This window comes from Haemorhous mexicanus, chromosome 6, assembly GCF_027477595.1.
Source record: "Haemorhous mexicanus isolate bHaeMex1 chromosome 6, bHaeMex1.pri, whole genome shotgun sequence".
Taxonomy (NCBI): domain Eukaryota; kingdom Metazoa; phylum Chordata; class Aves; order Passeriformes; family Fringillidae; genus Haemorhous; species Haemorhous mexicanus.
Window position 1 is genome coordinate 18095730 of NC_082346.1, and position 16900 is coordinate 18112629.

General features: G+C 48.3%; 1 protein-coding gene across 1 annotated transcript in view; it reads right to left on the bottom strand.

Moving 5' to 3' along the window:
• Positions 1 to 599: 599 nt before the first annotated feature.
• CD81 (CD81 molecule) overlaps positions 600 to 16900 on the bottom strand; it is a 33146-nt gene continuing 16845 nt past the window's right edge. Inside the window, exons 3-8 of the mRNA XM_059849038.1 lie at positions 11464 to 11561; positions 8531 to 8605; positions 5768 to 5875; positions 5087 to 5182; positions 4665 to 4754; positions 600 to 3971 (exon numbers count right to left, since the gene is read on the bottom strand). Coding sequence (XP_059705021.1) covers positions 3909 to 3971; positions 4665 to 4754; positions 5087 to 5182; positions 5768 to 5875; positions 8531 to 8605; positions 11464 to 11561 — 530 coding nt within the window. The 3' untranslated portion in view covers positions 600 to 3908. The remainder of the gene's footprint in view (positions 3972 to 4664; positions 4755 to 5086; positions 5183 to 5767; positions 5876 to 8530; positions 8606 to 11463; positions 11562 to 16900) is intronic.

Sequence of the window (16900 nt, forward strand, 5' to 3'; positions counted from 1 at the left end):
TACCAGCATGGGCAATGGCTGGCAGCCACTGCAGGACATTCCTGCTTCAAACACAGTGCAGAGTCCAGGACAGGACAGAGGAAGGCAGGCAGCTGAGGGATCACAGCACCTGGACTCCCACCTCGCTCTCAGCCAGGCTTTCCCCTGATGGTGCGGAGGGGCAGGTGGGAGCAGCAGCGGTGGCATTACCAGACCATCCACAGAAAGCAGACCAGCCCAGTCCCCATCCACATGGCAGCACAGGGCATTCTGGGCCATTTTTGGTCATTTTAGGAGGAGCCCCTCAAGTGTGTGCAGGACTACCATCACGCCCCTCCCCACCCCCGGCCGAATTTCAGCACAGTCACTTTCTGCAATCCACTTCAGCTCCCTGACAGCTGAGCCCCCCTTCCCTTGGGGAGGGGCACAACTGCAGCAGCCACCACTTCAGGCAAGCAACCTTTTGCCTTCCCTCTGCACCAGTCCAGATGCATACTCAGCCTGCCTGCAGGCCCCCCTCCCAGAGGCTGTAAAATCCCATGCTGTCAAAGCCTGGTTCACAAAGCATCCTGGTGTTAAGGTTAACTGGTTGTAAAATTGCAGCAGTTCATCACACTATGCACACTATGAGAAATGTTTATTAAATTGATTTTTGTTTCATTTCCTTAAAAAAAAAAGGCAGAAAGAAGTTAAACACACTGCTTTGTGGCATGCTCCACAGTATGAAAAAATCCCAAGCATTCAGTTAAGCTGTCAGCGGCTCTGTTTGACCTTTCGATGTGGTCTTTGAACTCAGACCTGGACAGTTGACACTCCTCATCCCCACCTCAGCTCACAGCCATTTTCTCAGCTGCCACTAGCTCCAGGAGGGTTGCTTCCATGGAGAGGGAGGAGTTTGCATTTACAGCCTGCAATTCCACCCTTTTCTTCCCTGGGGCTGTGGAGAAGAGCAGTACAGGGTGCCATGTTGCACACACAGAGGCACAGGTATGCAGGAGAGGGCTGGGGCAGAGCAGGGGTCCTGCCTAGTGGGTTTTCCCCCTTCACCTCAGCCAGCTTTGGGACTGACCAACTGGGAGAAGAACCCTGTGGCTTTTGGATCCTGAGGGCTTGCAATGGGACGAGTCCCCTCAGCCCTTCACAGCTCCCTTTCTAGTTTTTGTTAGCTCAGGTCCAGCTTCACAGGAGACCCAAGTGGGTAGTTTTTTTCAGAGGGGGTTTCTCAACAACTTCATTGTTCTTAAGCATGATGGTTTCTCTCTGTCCCTTTTCTCCCAGGGCTGACTTCTCCAGCTGAGGACCATTCAATCAAGTGTGGGGGCTCAGCTAGTAACTCAAGAAAGCATTGTCTTATCTGCAAGCATCCTTCTGTCCCTGCTCCCACCACCCCTCTCTAGCTGTTCCCCTCCTTGAGCACCTTTCCTGCAGCAGCCACAGAAACAGGAGATGGCCCAGGAAGCTGCTTCTGGAACTCTCCTCAATGGCAAGGCACCTCTGAAATGAGCCAGAGGGGGAATTGTACCTGCTGTGGGACACAGTCTGAGCAAACCTCCTGCTCTTCCTCCTCTCACAGCTCTCAAATTCCCTCTCCAAGTACCACTTTCTCCCAATTGCTCCTGCCTGGGACAACTCAAACCCTTGAAGTACAATGTCTGAGGACACACCTGACCCACATCGAGACCCAGTCTGTTTTTCAAACAGAGCTCCAGCTATGTACACAGCATCAACTGAATACTGAACAATATCAAAAATACGGTATAAGGAAAAGAAAACAGAGTTGAAATGCTTAATGGCATATTTATACACATTTACCAACAGTCAACAAAAAAGGTGGCAAGTTACACATCCATTCTGTATGCTGACAATCCTGATGCACATAGATGTAAACACACATGCTTGGATGATGCATATACATATGGCCACATAACAGAGTAGATGACCTGAAGGAGCTACGCTGGGGAGCAGGGGAAGGGGTTACCTACTGCAAAACCTCATCTCATTCTCAACATGGACATTCAGGGCAGTGTTGCTTTAAGGCTTTTTCTAAGGCTGAATCTTTTCTTGTCCAACCCCTCAATATGAAGATCTGTTGAAGCAGTTCCTCCTCTTTACCCAGCACAACTTGATATATATATATATATCTATATATTTACCTATATACTTTTTAAAGGCCCTATATACTAAAGGCAGGAAGAGGAAAGGGGGGAGTAGAAGGGAAGAAAAACTTCTGAATGGATCAATTTGCCCCAGTGCAGGAATCTCCTATCCTGTAATGGCAACAGCCATGACAGCCACGTGCAGTGGACAAGGTACTAGTTTGAAAAAGATTGATGATCACAGGCCTCCCTCCCTATCAGATCTGAAGCTCTCTGTTGTGACAAAGGGGGAGAAAAACTTTAAGAAATAGAAATACTCCTGAAGTGGGGAAAGTGATCACTAATTTAAACTCCTCCCCTTACCTGCTTCAAGGTGGCAAAAGAGCTGAGATACTATAATTTCCAGCTCAAGTGCCCGTACGGCTAAGGAAAAGGCTTTGCTTAAAAATATATATCTATAGAACTATACATATAGATCATCTTTTTAGTGACACTCTGATTTTATTACATAGCTCCTGGGTCACTCTCCCCCTCTATCTACATGGTGACAGAGTGGCATATAAAAGAAGCCACAGACATCAAAGTGATAACCAAAGTTACCAGATCACAAGAATGCGTTTCAACTGGTGCGATCTAACATGCTAAAATACCTTGATTTTATAAGCTGATCTGCTGTTAATATAACTCGAAGGTCTTAAAAATAACCTTTTTTTCATAATCAGATTATGACATATTCTCAGCAATATTACAGTGTGTGACAATATGCTATAATTAAGAATAATTTCACTGAACAAGAGAGTGATGTAAAGATGACATATTAATAAGCATGTACACATATGGTTTGGAACACCCAAGCATCATCCTGCAGTACATAAAAGCAGGATTTCTAAAGTCAAGGATTTTTTTTTATGCTTTCTTCTTTTTCCACTATCATTTCTATGTGAGCATTAGCTTAACAGTGGAAACTTGGTATAGAACTAGATTCTTCTTGAAACATATGTCTATAATGAAACACTGAAGGACATCAAAAAAGTAATTTAATTTTGTTATATTTGAAAAACTGGGACTAAAATTCACCCCCAGCCACTGACCTTTTAATGCAATGAATCAATGCAACTGAGCCAATTTATAAAATTATAGCCGCCCCCCCCCCCAAAAAAAAAAATCACTAAACCACAAAACATTTTTACTCATTAGAGAGTAAAAAAGTTTCAGCATGACTTCTGTTAAGGACTGACCTACCCATGGAAACAGACTGGAGAGGAACAATGCCTGCCTGTGTTTCCCCTGGGATACACTGCACCCAGGCGATGGAGGCTGCATCCTTTCCCCTCCTCTCTCCCAGGCTTTGGACAGTCAGCCAAGGCTTCCCAATGGACAGCTTGGAAACACCAGCGAGCTGGAGTACAAATTAACAAAAATACTGAATTCTTCAGCATCCAATTAAAAAAATTGATAAAACCAAGGCAAAGTTTCTGAGACCAGGCTGCACCCTTCTCCTCCGCACATCTTCCACCAATGTTACTTCTGAGTTACTGGGGCTGGGGAAGGAGGAGGAAGGACTTGATCTCCTGCTACAGCAGCTTTTCCATCACACAAAACTGATGTGTAACTAACTCAGCCACAAAGATACGGGAAAGTTTTATTTATTAAAACAAAAAAAAAGTACTTCAAAATAAAAATGATAAGTACTGTATGGTAATATTGGAAGCATTTATATACACAATTTTCTTTGTCTGTTCTTGAAATGTCTCCTGGTCACACGGTGGCACTTGGGGTCCCCTCTAGCGCCGTCCGCCCTGATCCCCCCTTCCCCTGCCCGGCTCTCACGGCTCAGTAGACGGAGCTGTTCCTTATGCCACAGCACAGCACCATGCTCAGGATCATCTCAAAGATCTGTTGAGAGACACAGGGGCACCACTGAGGCAACAACCAGAACGATGCAAGAGCTCCCACCACCCCAAGGTCCCCCACTCCCCATTAACACTCTCATGCCAGAGGTAAGGGCAGGGATGCTACACCTTTGTTGCTGTTTTCATATGGAGTTGGCCAATTTGAGATAAGGTGCTGTCCCCTCCCATCTCTCACTGGCAGCAGTGGTGGTACCTAACAAGCTTTTTGGCTGCCAGCTACACAGCAAATGCCTCGAAACCCCTCCAGCACTACAGCCCAGCCTTTGCACAGATGCCATGTTACACCCCCACAGCACCCAGCCCTCACTAGGGAGCAAATCCAACAGAGCAAAGCAAGCAAATCCCTTCCCACTGCAGACCCCAGCAACAAGACACGGCAGCCTGTAGAACAAGTGGTTTTGGAGGAGGTTTCAGTGGTGCTCTGCCTTTTTGGCTGGGCTTACAGGTGCTCCTGCTCTACTGAGCTTGCCAGGTGCCTGCCCTAACATCCTGACTCCCCAGAGGGATGGCGAGCCCTTGGTCTCGCCATGTTCCAGAGCTTGGTGATGCACAAGGCTGGTGCTGCATGTGGAGTTCCAGGGGCATCCAGAGGAGAGGGACAGATCCAGCCCAGCTAGAAGAGGACCAGGTTGCCCCGAGGTGGCTTTTCCCTGTCCCACCAGGCTGTAACACTTACCATGATCACAGCAACCACGACAGCAGCGATACCGATCAGGTAGAGCTTCCCGGAGAAGAGCTCATCGATTTTTTTGTGACAGTTGGTGTTCTGAGGCAGAGAAGCACACCAGTCAGTCAGCCTGCTTTCCCCACAGCCACCCCCAGCCCCAAAAAAGGCAGGTCAGCTTCCCCCTGGTCCCACTTATGTCCCCAGGTCCTGGCCCCAGGACTTCCAACCAGACTTCACCCCTCTGCACCTGTCAGTCCCCTCAGGCAGGAACAGAAAAGGAAGAACCAAATGGGAACTTTAACATCCTTCTACACCATCCCCAAATAAATGAAATCTCTACTCTTTATCTATTTTCCAATAAATCCCCAAATTTCCTTGGCAGCAAAGGTTTCCTGAAGCAGCTGTGCTGACTGAAGAGCGGCTGTGCCTACCTCAAAAAAGCTTTTCAGGGAGTCCTTTCGGCAGAGGTCATCCCTCCACACAGGAGTGAAAGTCGATGTCATAATATCAGAACCACAGCAGTCCAGCTACATGGAGAGAGGAAAAAAGAAACAATGGAAAGCCAACATCAGCAGACAGCAAACACTTATGCAATGCCCTCCCCACCATTACACATTCTTGAAACCACCCAAGACTGAGGAGGCATCCTGGAGGGGGAAACAAGGGTGGGGAGTAAGTCACCAAACTGACTTTTTTCTTTCCATGCAATGCAGCTGCTTCCTACAATAGTCCCAGATCTGGCATAGATTTTCTGGAGGAGAGTGAACCCAGCTCTCTCCAGGGATTTTGTTTCCTGCTGAATGGACCAAGTATCAGGATTAATATCCTGTTCCTGTATCCTCAGAGCTACTATCTTCTTCCATTGAATTTTACTTAAATCAGGGGTGCTGAGGTAAATGAAAGGTAACTTAATCAAAGTTTGGTCCAGACTTCCCAACACCATGTGATGGAGAGAATACTGAAGAGAGCGCAACCCTGCTTCTTAAAATGTAACAACAACAAACTTGATAGGCTAAGACCTGCAGGTAGCATCTGCACTTCAGACTCTGCTTTTCCCACCCCTTTTCCTGACTTCCATTATTAACTCTCCAGCACAACCACCACCATCTTACCGTTTCATGGAAGGTCTTCACTACAGCTTTGGCGTTGTTTGCATCTGATTCTCCCATGAGCGCTTGTTGAAGCGCTTGATCGTAGAACTGCTTCACATCTTTGGCTATCTAGGAAAGACACAGGAAAAACTCCCTTTCAGCCAGAGGAGGAGGAGGGGGAAACCTTTCCAGCAGATGTGCTTGAAGAACAGGTTCCCTCTAATAGCACTTGGAGTAAGATGAGCAGTTTTTGGATAGATTTGGACTCCATTGGTTTGCACATTAAAAAAGGCATGTCTTTCATAGGGCTCCAGCTGTCACAAATATTAAGAACCCCATCCACCAGCCAGCAGATTTCAAGACAACACTATCCAAGGGCTCCGCAGGCTCTGACTAGGAGATAAAGACAGCCAAGGCCTGGAGGGTGAGCCAGAAGCTGAGATAGCCTTCAGCCCACGTGGATGTGCTGCTGGGCTCAGGAAGGCAGAAACGTCTCATCTTGAACCACACATAGACAAAGCAGGCAGGCAACACATTTCCCACTGAGGCTGCAGAGGCTGGACATGCTGGAAAAGTCAGGTGGAGGTGGGGTGCACAGACAAGGCTGTCTGTAAATGCAGGCACCTCAGCTTACTGAGTGGCTCGGAGGGGATTGCAGGAATTTGGGAGAGACTACACACTAAAGCCTGGTGAGACAGCTCATTTGGGTCAGGAAGCTTAGGTGCATTTAGATGGATTTAAAACCCTGGCTGGGTCCCTAGAGACACTGCTATCCTGTAAGTGGTTATGTGAGACACCTTATCCAGACTCTAACCCTGCCACCCAGGGTGAACCACAGCCACCCACGAGGGCCTGCTCCACAGTGCAGAAATCTCCTAACTTTTAGGGAACTGGCCTTGTGACTTCTCCTCTAACACCCTCCAATAATTTGAGAGAGAGAGGTAAAAGAAGGCCATGCAAGAGAAGCAAAAGAAAAACATAAAAGCAAGGAAGGGAAAATGCTTTCTGGAACATCTGCTCTTGGCAGCACAGGCTGGATTAGCATACGAAAAAAGAAACTGCAGCAAGATGATGCACGATTTCAATCAATTATCCCAGAACTCTTTCATCACTACTCAAAAAAGCTTGCTTTGGAGGATGATATTCTCCAACCAAACCATTTCAATCTGGTACATAAAACCAAGTAATTTTTAAAAAATCCTATTTATTGCTCCCCATTCTGAATTTACAGCATCTCCAAGAAGATAAGCTGAGGGAGAGACTGCCTTTAGCATTGAGAAAAAGTGTCCCTTCTGGAAGCATCTCTTGGTGGCTGGGGTGATTCAGTGCTTCCCTCCCAGCCTGCGCTGCTCCCAGCCAAGGCAGGGAGAAGCAAGCCTGCCTTTTGAGCAGGGATTTCAAAATAGCCCATTCATCATCAAGGCTGCAAAACTAGCTGATGCCAACAGACTGCCACCCTTCATTTTAAACTGCAAAATTAATTCTGGGGGCTGAGGTCATCACTTCTGTATTGGGAAACCCTGCATTTCTCAGCTTTATGCTCCAGTGGCTAAGCTCTTTCTCCCCAGGATGGAACACAACAGTTCTAGGGTCCCTCCTTACTCAGCCTTCACTTTTTTTTTGCTGTGGGTTGCAGTTCCCCATCTTGGACTCTTCAGGATTCCCAAACTAACATCTGCAGGAGGCACAGCCTCTCTGCAGAGGTTAATTAGTTCACTAAAGTTGCTAGGAAACAGCACTGTGCCTGCATAATAATGTTTAGCCACAGAAGAGTTTATTCCAGTGAAGTCGTGCTCTCTCCTGAATGACTACAAGGATGTTCCCATTCACACGGAGCCTGTGAGCCACTGCTCACATGCATGAGAAAGCTGAGCAGGCCAGCACCTACTTACACAGCTGGCTTATGTCTCTTAGGGAAGTAAACACATTTCCTACTCTGCCAGAGAGTGTAACCTTGGCTTTGAGCACAAGCAGTCCCCTTCTCTCCTCCAAACCCTCGAGGCCCAGTGATCAGCACCCAGGCTGCTGCAGCACAGCCTCAGTTCCCATACACAGGCAGCTCTGCATTTTGAGACCAAACCTGTGTGTCTGAGCACATGTGACCATAGTGAAGGGAAGGTGAGCAGAAACAGAAGGGGAAAAGCTGCAATTTCCAGTTCTACCCTTCAGTTCAGCTCCTCCAGCCAGGAAACCTTATCTGATATCTGAGCAGTCCCTAGGAGGGTGCCTAGCAAGGACAGCCACAGGACTTGGACCCCTCATGTGTGCACAGCACATGGATCACAGCAAGCCCGGTGCTGGCAGACAAATGGCTGAAGCAGGTTATATGACACTGGAGAAGAGCAGGAAGCACCAAGCAATCCCGTCAATGCAGGCTCTCCCTGAACGGCATTCCCGCCCTTTGGCACTACCACCCGCCTGGGCTCGCTCCTGCTCCCTGGCACCGAGGACGTGCAGATGGCTTTCCTTCACAACTTCATGCACGAATCCACTCTCCCTGCGACTGACAGCGTGGCAGCTCCGAGGAGACCCAAGCGAGACAGGCTATTTTTATTTGAGACATCGCACTCCATACCCTAAGGGCAGCTGCTACCTCAAGTGCTCACACTTAAAGTTCATCAGCCTGGCCCAGAGGAGTGAGGTGGCCAGCCCAGGTCACTCTGCTAATCCAAGCTCCCTTACTCAGTCTGGGAGCAGTTTGTGAGCAAAACAGCTCATGCTGGGATCTGCTGCAGTTCTGCCCCAGCCTCCCAAGTCCCACAAACACAGGTTTTAAAGTCTTACTTGGTCTTTGTTGACAAAACCCCAGATTCCAGCTGCAACTTCGCAGGCAAACAGGATCACCAGGCAAGTGAAGAACTGCAAAGACAAATCAAGAGAGGGATCCTTAACATATCTGCAGCAATTAGGTGGAGAGAGGTGTGGAGCAGCACTTCCACTGACAAATCAGAGCAAGGTGTCATCTGACTTCAAACCATTTTCTCTCTCATACGTGCACTGAGCCCAAACACATTTTCGTGGAACTCATCACGTGCCACCCATGTCCAGATTTTTGAGCAGGGATTAACAAAACCTTTGCCACAAAGGGACGGGCAGGGATGAAGATGCCCTGCGTAACACAAGATACACTGCTCTGCTTCATGTACCTGCAGGACCATCCAGACAAGGTTTCTGCTCTGCCACAAATGCTCTGAGGACTGGAATTGCCAGTGCAGGGTTAAAAGCCCATTTCAGCTGCTGAGGAGCTGGGGATGTCAGGGTGTGATTTATGGCCAGCTCTCTGGCATCCACAGCCCTGCAAGGCTACTGCAGTTTTTTGCATAAATACTAACACTGACGTTTTCCCACAGTCCCACCCTGCTTGTGCAATTCCAGCATTCCTCCCTGCCATGCTCCCTTTTTGTTCAGATCCCAGGAACACATTGTGATGGTTGGTCAGTTGGACTGGGAATGGGAAGCTGTAAACTCATACATCAGGGTCACATGAGAAGGCACAGAGAGGCATGCTCCATATGCAGCCAACATCACCTCTGTGAAAACATCAGTCAGTGACTTCTTCCTGGGAAAAGCCCCAAAGTGGGAGAAGTCAAGAAGCAAAAGAGGTGAATGCAGTCAAGGACAGACAAAATCACAGTACAGCATGGGAAAACAGCCCCTGGCTCCTGAGCAGACTCTGTTCAAAACACATTCAGCACATTTTCTCCAACAACAGATGAAACAGGAGCCATGACCTGGTTCTCACACACAAAAACAAAGGGTTATCAGCAAAATGGAAACAAGACTATTAACCTGACAGCAGGAAAGGACTTCCAACATCCTTGTCCGGTTCCTGAACAATCAACTCCTATGTGAACATCCAGGTGATCCTAATTTTGTAGGAATATCTTTAACAGACTAGGTTCCACATCCCCCCCAAGGACTCACACCACCCTAAACTGTGGGTGCAATGCCACTGTAGGTCGGGTTAAGCACTAGAGCTCACTCCTGCAGTGGTTACCCTTCAGTGAAGGATGGTTCATTTATCCCACATGTGGAGGTACCACTTCCTGCAGAATCAGTTGTCCTGTAAGCCAGCTCCAGAACACCAGGAGATGCAGCTTGATGCTATGGGAACATAATGATGGTCCTGGCCAAGCAGCTGGCTGAGTCCCGGCCCCTTTCCAGGGAGCTGAGCCTGCTCCATGCCAAGTGGCTCCCTCCTCTCTTCCTTAGGTCTTGCTGCTCAGCTTCCATGCCACCTTTGGCACAGGATTTTAATAGCATGGAGCTTCTGGTACTTCTCCCTTTTGCAGTAATCCCAAAGTCGCTCCCTCAGCTAGGTGGAAGAAAGGGGAGCACGGCTGCTTCCCTAAAACACCCCAAGGACGCTGCCTGGAAATGTCCTTGGAACACAATGGGAGCCTTGGCCAGCGGAAAGTGTCCTCATGGGGCATCTCCAGACTTTTCTTGGCAAGCCAAGGTGTGAGCTAACACAGGCAGTGCACAGCAGCTAGAGCTGCTAATTTCAGCCAGAGCAGCCGGTTTCCCTGTCGGACCTCGGGTACCGTGTACCATCTGCCCTTCTAATCCTCTAACTTCAGGAGGGAGTGAGAGGTAGTTCAGGGTCTGTAATCACTTGCATTAACAAAACAAAATAAAAATCCAAAGCTGCCAAACCCCTGTTAGATTTGTGTGCAGGCCCCTTGTATTCCCAGCAGCCGGGATAATGCCTGCAAGCTCCTACTGGAGCTCCCATCCACTACATTCAGAAGTGTTTTATCAACTCTGGGGAAAAGCATCCCCTTATTATTGGGAATCAGCAGCAATCAGAGGTGAAGTCATCTGCAAGAGTGAGGCAAAGCAGCTCTATTTCCCTCTGTCCCAGCTGAGCCCACACCCATGAGCTGCTACACCACTACCAAGATCCCTCCAGCCCAATGAAGCCAAGTGCTGGAAAGTCATTCGAATTTAAAAAATAAAATAAAATAAAATAATGTTTCACCCTTCCAGTTTTATTTTTTATGCATCAAGTTTAAACTGAACCACATGTGAGAACTTGCTTTAAATAAATAGGTCTCCCTTGCTCCCAAGGTAAAGGCTTTTGGTGTGGCTACAGTTTATCCAATTAGGCTCATCCTGTGCCAGGAATCCTGAGCTGCTGCCTCACATCATGGATGCCTGTAGCACTTCAGTAATGGATTTTCCAGGATGTACCTAGATGTTCTCACTAAGAAATTATGGAAAGTCTTTGCTGTTTCCTTGTTCAAACAGATAAAAATAGTAGATGATTCCTTAAAAGAACTAGAATTGCTACAGGCAGCCTTGAAACAGAGTGAGAGGGGATGCTGTAGGGGAGACCAGGTAAGAAAGAAGGTTTAGTGGGTGCTTGGTACGACAGCCACACCATGGAGGAATAACTGGAAGGTGGGGTTTCACATGTAACAGAGAAAGAGTCTCTAGGAATCCTGCTGCTCTCATCCCTTCTGCCCTACAGCCAGGCACAGAAAGGACATTGCAGCACACCTGCCAGCTCAGCCAGAGCTCCACAGGCTGGGCAGAGACACCCTCAGCCACGCAGCACTGCCTTGCTCCTTGCAGAGGCCACCTAGCTCCCACCTTTGTGCTCACACATCCTCCCAGCCCCGCTCGCTGGGAAAGACCCCAGCAAGGGAAGCACAGGTGCCATCCCACAGGGACATCAGGGTGCCAAGTGACTTCCAAAGCTTTGCGTCTCCTACCGTTCCCAGAAGACACTGAGACTCCTGAATAGCGCCGTAGCATCCCAGGAATCCCACGAACATCATGACAGCCCCCACTGCGATCAGGATGTAGATTCCTGCAAGGCAAAGAGAGAGGCAGATGTGTTACTGCACAGCTCTGTCCAGCAGCACCCTCATGCCTGGCTGGACATTCTGGCTGCTGGGGTGGATAATTATGGGTGTGCAGAATTAAGGCTCAGGAGGTGTGATGGCAGCAGACATAGTAGAACACAATGCATGAGGTGTGTCTCAAAGTGTTTGAAGCTGCCAACACTGGAGCTTCAATAACTCCATCACCTCCAAAACGAGAGGAAACACTGAGAGTAGCACTAGGCAGAGGATGTAGGAGCCATGACAAGAGCTCTACGGCATCCTCACAGCTGTAGCATGGAGTTACCCTGGCACGGTGTTTTAAATATTTAAGCAGAGATGGAAATTATTAGTTAGCATATCTTGTAAAATAAACAGCAAGGCACATGGTTTATTTATATTAAACATCATACAAATATTTATCTGGCTAACATTTTTAAGGCAGATGAACCATAAAACTAAGGGGAAAGTACTGCTTAAGCATCTCACTTAAAATCTGGTACATTTTTGTTATAGGTTCTTCCACACTGAATACAACATTTTTTACTTTAACTTATTGAATTTGTACAGGCAACTTGCACCGTAACTAGTTCAAAGCTTGAAATGAGGCATTGGGAGTGGTTCAGAAAACAGAGGAATAAAAGTTTATTCATTCAGGAAACAAGAGCTTATCTCAAGGCTCAAGTCTGCTGCCGTGAGTAATCACCATGGTCTCACCAACCACGAGACTGGTGAAGCCATAGTGATTACTCAGTCAAACACCACCAGCTCAGTTAAATTTGACACAGCTTTTTGTTGGTGTATCCCTTATATTTAGTGTATTTTTAGTTAACTGATATTGTTAAGTATTGTGGTTCTACTACTCTCTAAGTGAATCTTACTTCCTATTCAAAAGCCATTTTACACATGCAAAAATGACACATCAGGTAAGACTGCAGTCACTATTTCTAATGGACAGTGAAGGAAAAAAAAGCATCATGATGAGGATGAAAGAACATGGGACATCCCAAAGGTAACAGCAACACAGTGAATCTTACTAGTGATTGGGAGACACATCCCTTCAATGAAATGTTTTCTTCTGCTATGAGTGAAAATGTTTCATAGTTATTAATCAGACTGTCAGCTCTCCTTTAGGAACAGCCCTAACATATAAACAGAGCTCAAGATTAAAACTGTTTGTGCATGCTTGTGATGTTTAAGGTTTTTCTTATCTCTGTAGCTTTTAAACAATCTTCTGATAATTAAAGTGCAAAGTCTAAAGGCCACGCACTGAGAACGGAGTGAAGTCAAAACCCTTCTCTAAAACACCAGATACACAATAACGGTCTCCACTTGCTTAACATTCCCTTACAGATCCTTCAAACTTGGGAAAGGCTGGACTTTGGCCCCCGCTTCTTCTCTCTTTGAAACAAACCCCACCAGCACACCAAAAAGCACAAGCGCCGAAGCAAGGGCTGACTTGGCGAGCGGTGGCGGCTGAAACGCCGCCCCAGCGGCTCCGGGACTCTCCGGCGTTTCTCAGCAGCACCAGGCTCGCTCTATTTTTGGACCCTGCAGGAGGGAGGAAGCCAGCTGCAGGGGAAGTGCCACAATGGAGCATGCTGACCCCGCAGGAAGCCCCTCTTGACAAAACCTGGCGGGACCTGTGGCCGAGACACCAACATCCTTGCGGCAGCACTGTCAGCAATGGGGCCGGAGGCGCGAGCTGCGCCTCCTGAGCTGTTCTGAAAGGGTTTCAGCAGCGCCCGGGAGCCATGGAAAGCCAACAGGCAAAACGCTCCCCAAGTGGGGGTGAGACACCTCCTTAGGTGAGGGTGTGCAAAGGAAGGAAAAACAAGCAAAAGAAACCTCCCAGGAGAGTTCCTTGGAAAGGAGAGGCCAGCAGATGAAGTTCTGTAGGCCTGCCCGAAGGGGAAGGAAATGGTTTTGTCCCAGTGGCTGGAGATAGCATGAGGTGGAGCAGCTGGGCAGGGAGACAGCATGGCAAACAGTGGGCTGGGCTGTGTGCAGGACAGAGGGGCCCCAAAGGGCTTGGAGGTGGTGGGAAGGCAGTAATAAACCCTGTACAAAGAAGGCGGTCTGCTGGACACCTGCCAAGCCCCAGAGAGACTGATGGAGGCTGTCAGACACTGCATAACTGCTGTCTCACAAAGAACAACGTACCAGCAGTGGTGTCCCAAAAACGGTCTGCTCACTGTCACCAGAAGCTGCTAATGCCCAAGAACCAGCCCTCACCACTCCAGCTTGTACCAGTGAAGCTGCTGCCTTGGGTTTTCAACCCAAACCATGGCAGATTTTTCTATTTTAAGCGCTGGGCAGTTCAACTGACGAGTCTTTATCACAAGTCAGAAAATTAACTTTCCTCATCCCTGAGTGCAGCAGTTTCTGACTTCTCCCATTAGGACAGTAGAGGGAGGACAAAGCTGTGCTAAGGGCAAGTCATTTCCACGTCTGATGAGTCACTATTCATGCTAGCCACTCCAGTATACAGGTAACAAGCAGATGCAGCACATTTGAAGACCAAGCAGCATGATGCTGGGACCCCAACAACAAGGTCACCACAGATAGAAGGTTTTGTTCTAATTTTTTTCTAAATAAACACTGAATGCACCTTCTGGGCTGAAAAAATATTGCCAGATCACAGTCACAGAGCAGCCCAGGTGGAAGGGACCTCAAGTGATCACCTGGTCCAACCTTTCGTGAGACTGGGAACCTTAGGAGAGACCATGCAGAACTCTGCCCAATTATATCTTGAAAACATCCAATGATAGGGACTCTATCGTGTCCCTGGGGAGGCTTTTCCAGTGAATGATTGCACTTACTGTAAAAGATGTTATTCTGATATTGAGATCATTGGGAAAACACAGGACTCACAAGTGGCCAGGAAACTTTTGCTCTGAAAACTAGGAAATAAAAGCCCAGTGAGACCCTCAACTGATGGAGGAGACTAAGAGAAAACACAGACATTTGCTGTTTTAGAGAAGTTTTCCAGTGACCTCTGTACTTGCTTCTTGCTGGGATTTCTGGCAGCTTAAAAAAAACAAAACCAATCCTGACCTGCTGAACTCCCACCCCAGGCAGGCTGTGCAGACCTTGGACTGTCAAGTGACATCCTGGCTTCCCACTTCTCTCCCTATTCTCACTTCACCAGCTCCTCATCAGAGCCAGCACCGCTATCAAGTGAGGAAACAGCAAGAAGGAAAGGAGGGGAGGGGAGGGAAGAAGATGTGCACCACGTGCAGCTTCCTGACCGGAGCCCAGCGGATGCGACCGGTGCGGTGGAAGCAGCAGGAACGCGCAGCCAGGCAGGGGAGAGGGCAGCAGTGACTGGCCAGAGCTCGGCAAACCACAAAAAACCCCCTGGAAGGTTTTTGGAATAAAGGCCAGCTTCATTCCCAGGCACAAACAAGAGGCTGTTATGGAGTTGCCTTTTGTTACCGAGGGCCAGAACACGACAGCCTCTCCCGGGAGGCAGCAGAGCAAGACTCTGAGCTGGAGTTTATTTAAAAACAAGCACAAAGTATTTACTGCAAAAATAGCATGTGCAATGAGGAATGCCAGCGGTGTTTCACCACAGAAAAGCCATGCTGAAGGCTGAGAAAGCAAAGGAAGGCAATCCAAGTGCCCAACCACATGCTTTGGATGGTGTTTGTTTTCCCACACCCATCCTTCCCCTCAAGGAATGGGGCTGGTGGGGGTGTCTCCACTTTCAGACGGGGTGCCAGGCAGCTGGGGGACCATTTCACAGCAATCACGGTGCAGACTGGAACGACCAAGCCCTTTTCCCAGAAAGCAGCCTGACACATCTTAGCTTTCATTCCTGGCACACAGGGACAATGACGCCTACTGTGGTTTTGGGCTCTGTCTCTGTGAGCAAGGCACCTGTCATCCCATCCTGGAATGGCACATTATCCTCCTCAGTCAGAGGAGACTCCTCACAAGCCTCCCCCTCCTCTGTGTAAGCATCAGAGACTGGTTAACCCCTAAATCCTCTCCTGGGTGAGGAACTCTTGACTAAAATGGTTATTTGCTCCTTCAGGGCTCCACCCAAACCGGCACAATTTGGCATGAGCAAGGCTCCATCTGCCTTTCACATGCCACGTCCCAGCTCATTTATACTGCAGCTTTCTCTGGGGTTTTGCAACAAGCAGTGCTGTTTGCTGTAAACAAAAAGTAAAATGAGAGAGGTATAAACTGCAATCTGCAGTGCCTACAGCCATGCTGCCCCCTCACTCAGCAGCAGTACAAAAGAGAACAGCTGGAGCTGCAGCCACAGGTACAGTGAGCAAATCATGTACAGGTGTTCATGGTACCAAGGCACCTCCACATCCTTGAGCAGCACTACACTGTGATTTCTAACACTATGGCACAGTTCTCTGATAAGGCAGCAGCAAGAAAGATTGCTACAACTGCCACACATAACCAGCCCCACACCAAAGCAAGCTGTGAGCCTCAGGACATGTATCTGGGAGTTGGAGAAGTCAGAGGAGGGGTGTCAATACTGCCTGGAGTCCTCCATCTCCTTTTGAGATGGAGCCTTTGAGCAGAAAGCTTTAGGAGAGAGACCATCCACTCTCAGATTCACCTCCTCATCTGAATTCAAAGCAGGAGCACAGGAGCCGTGATAGGATCTCCTCCCTCGAGAGCACCATGATGGGGACATGATGATCAGAAAAAGCAGCAGCAGTGGACCAAACGCCATCCCTCTTTCCCTAGTACAACCAGTGCTGCTTTGGGCTGCAGGGATCTTGTAAAGCTTTAGGAAAGCCCCCAGACATCAGAGTCAGGAAACTGATAGCAACTGAGCACTTCTCTTGGTTTGATGCTAGGTGGGAAAGAGGAAAAAAAGCAGCTAAGAGGCCAGCTTAGCTCCCAGCTCAGGCAGATGATGCCTCCATGGAGGGCCCTCTACCTGCAGGCCAGGTAGGAAGCAGGATGCTCAGTTCTGGGAGCAGGGAAGGGAACAAAAAAGGCAGTATTCAGTGTCAGTACTTGCTTTGGCATTAAAGCAGCATAGCTGGTGCCTGCAGGGTTGTAAAACCCATGTTCTGTCCCTGCTGAGAAATAAAGAAAACAGGAAGAAATAAACAGTCTTTAAAAAAGGACACGATGAAAAAACAAATAAAAGAAGGAACAAGCACCAGAGTGTCCCTCTAAAACAAGCAGGGAGCAGGCCAGCCCTGGCTAGCTCTCCTCCCATGCCCCACCATGGCCATCAGAGAAGCTGTGCAGCTCCAGGCATGGGCATTCTTGGACAGCACCCTACTTCTCCCCTCCTTTAAATCCCTTCCCAGCATCCTTAACTCATTTGGCTAAATGGAAGCCA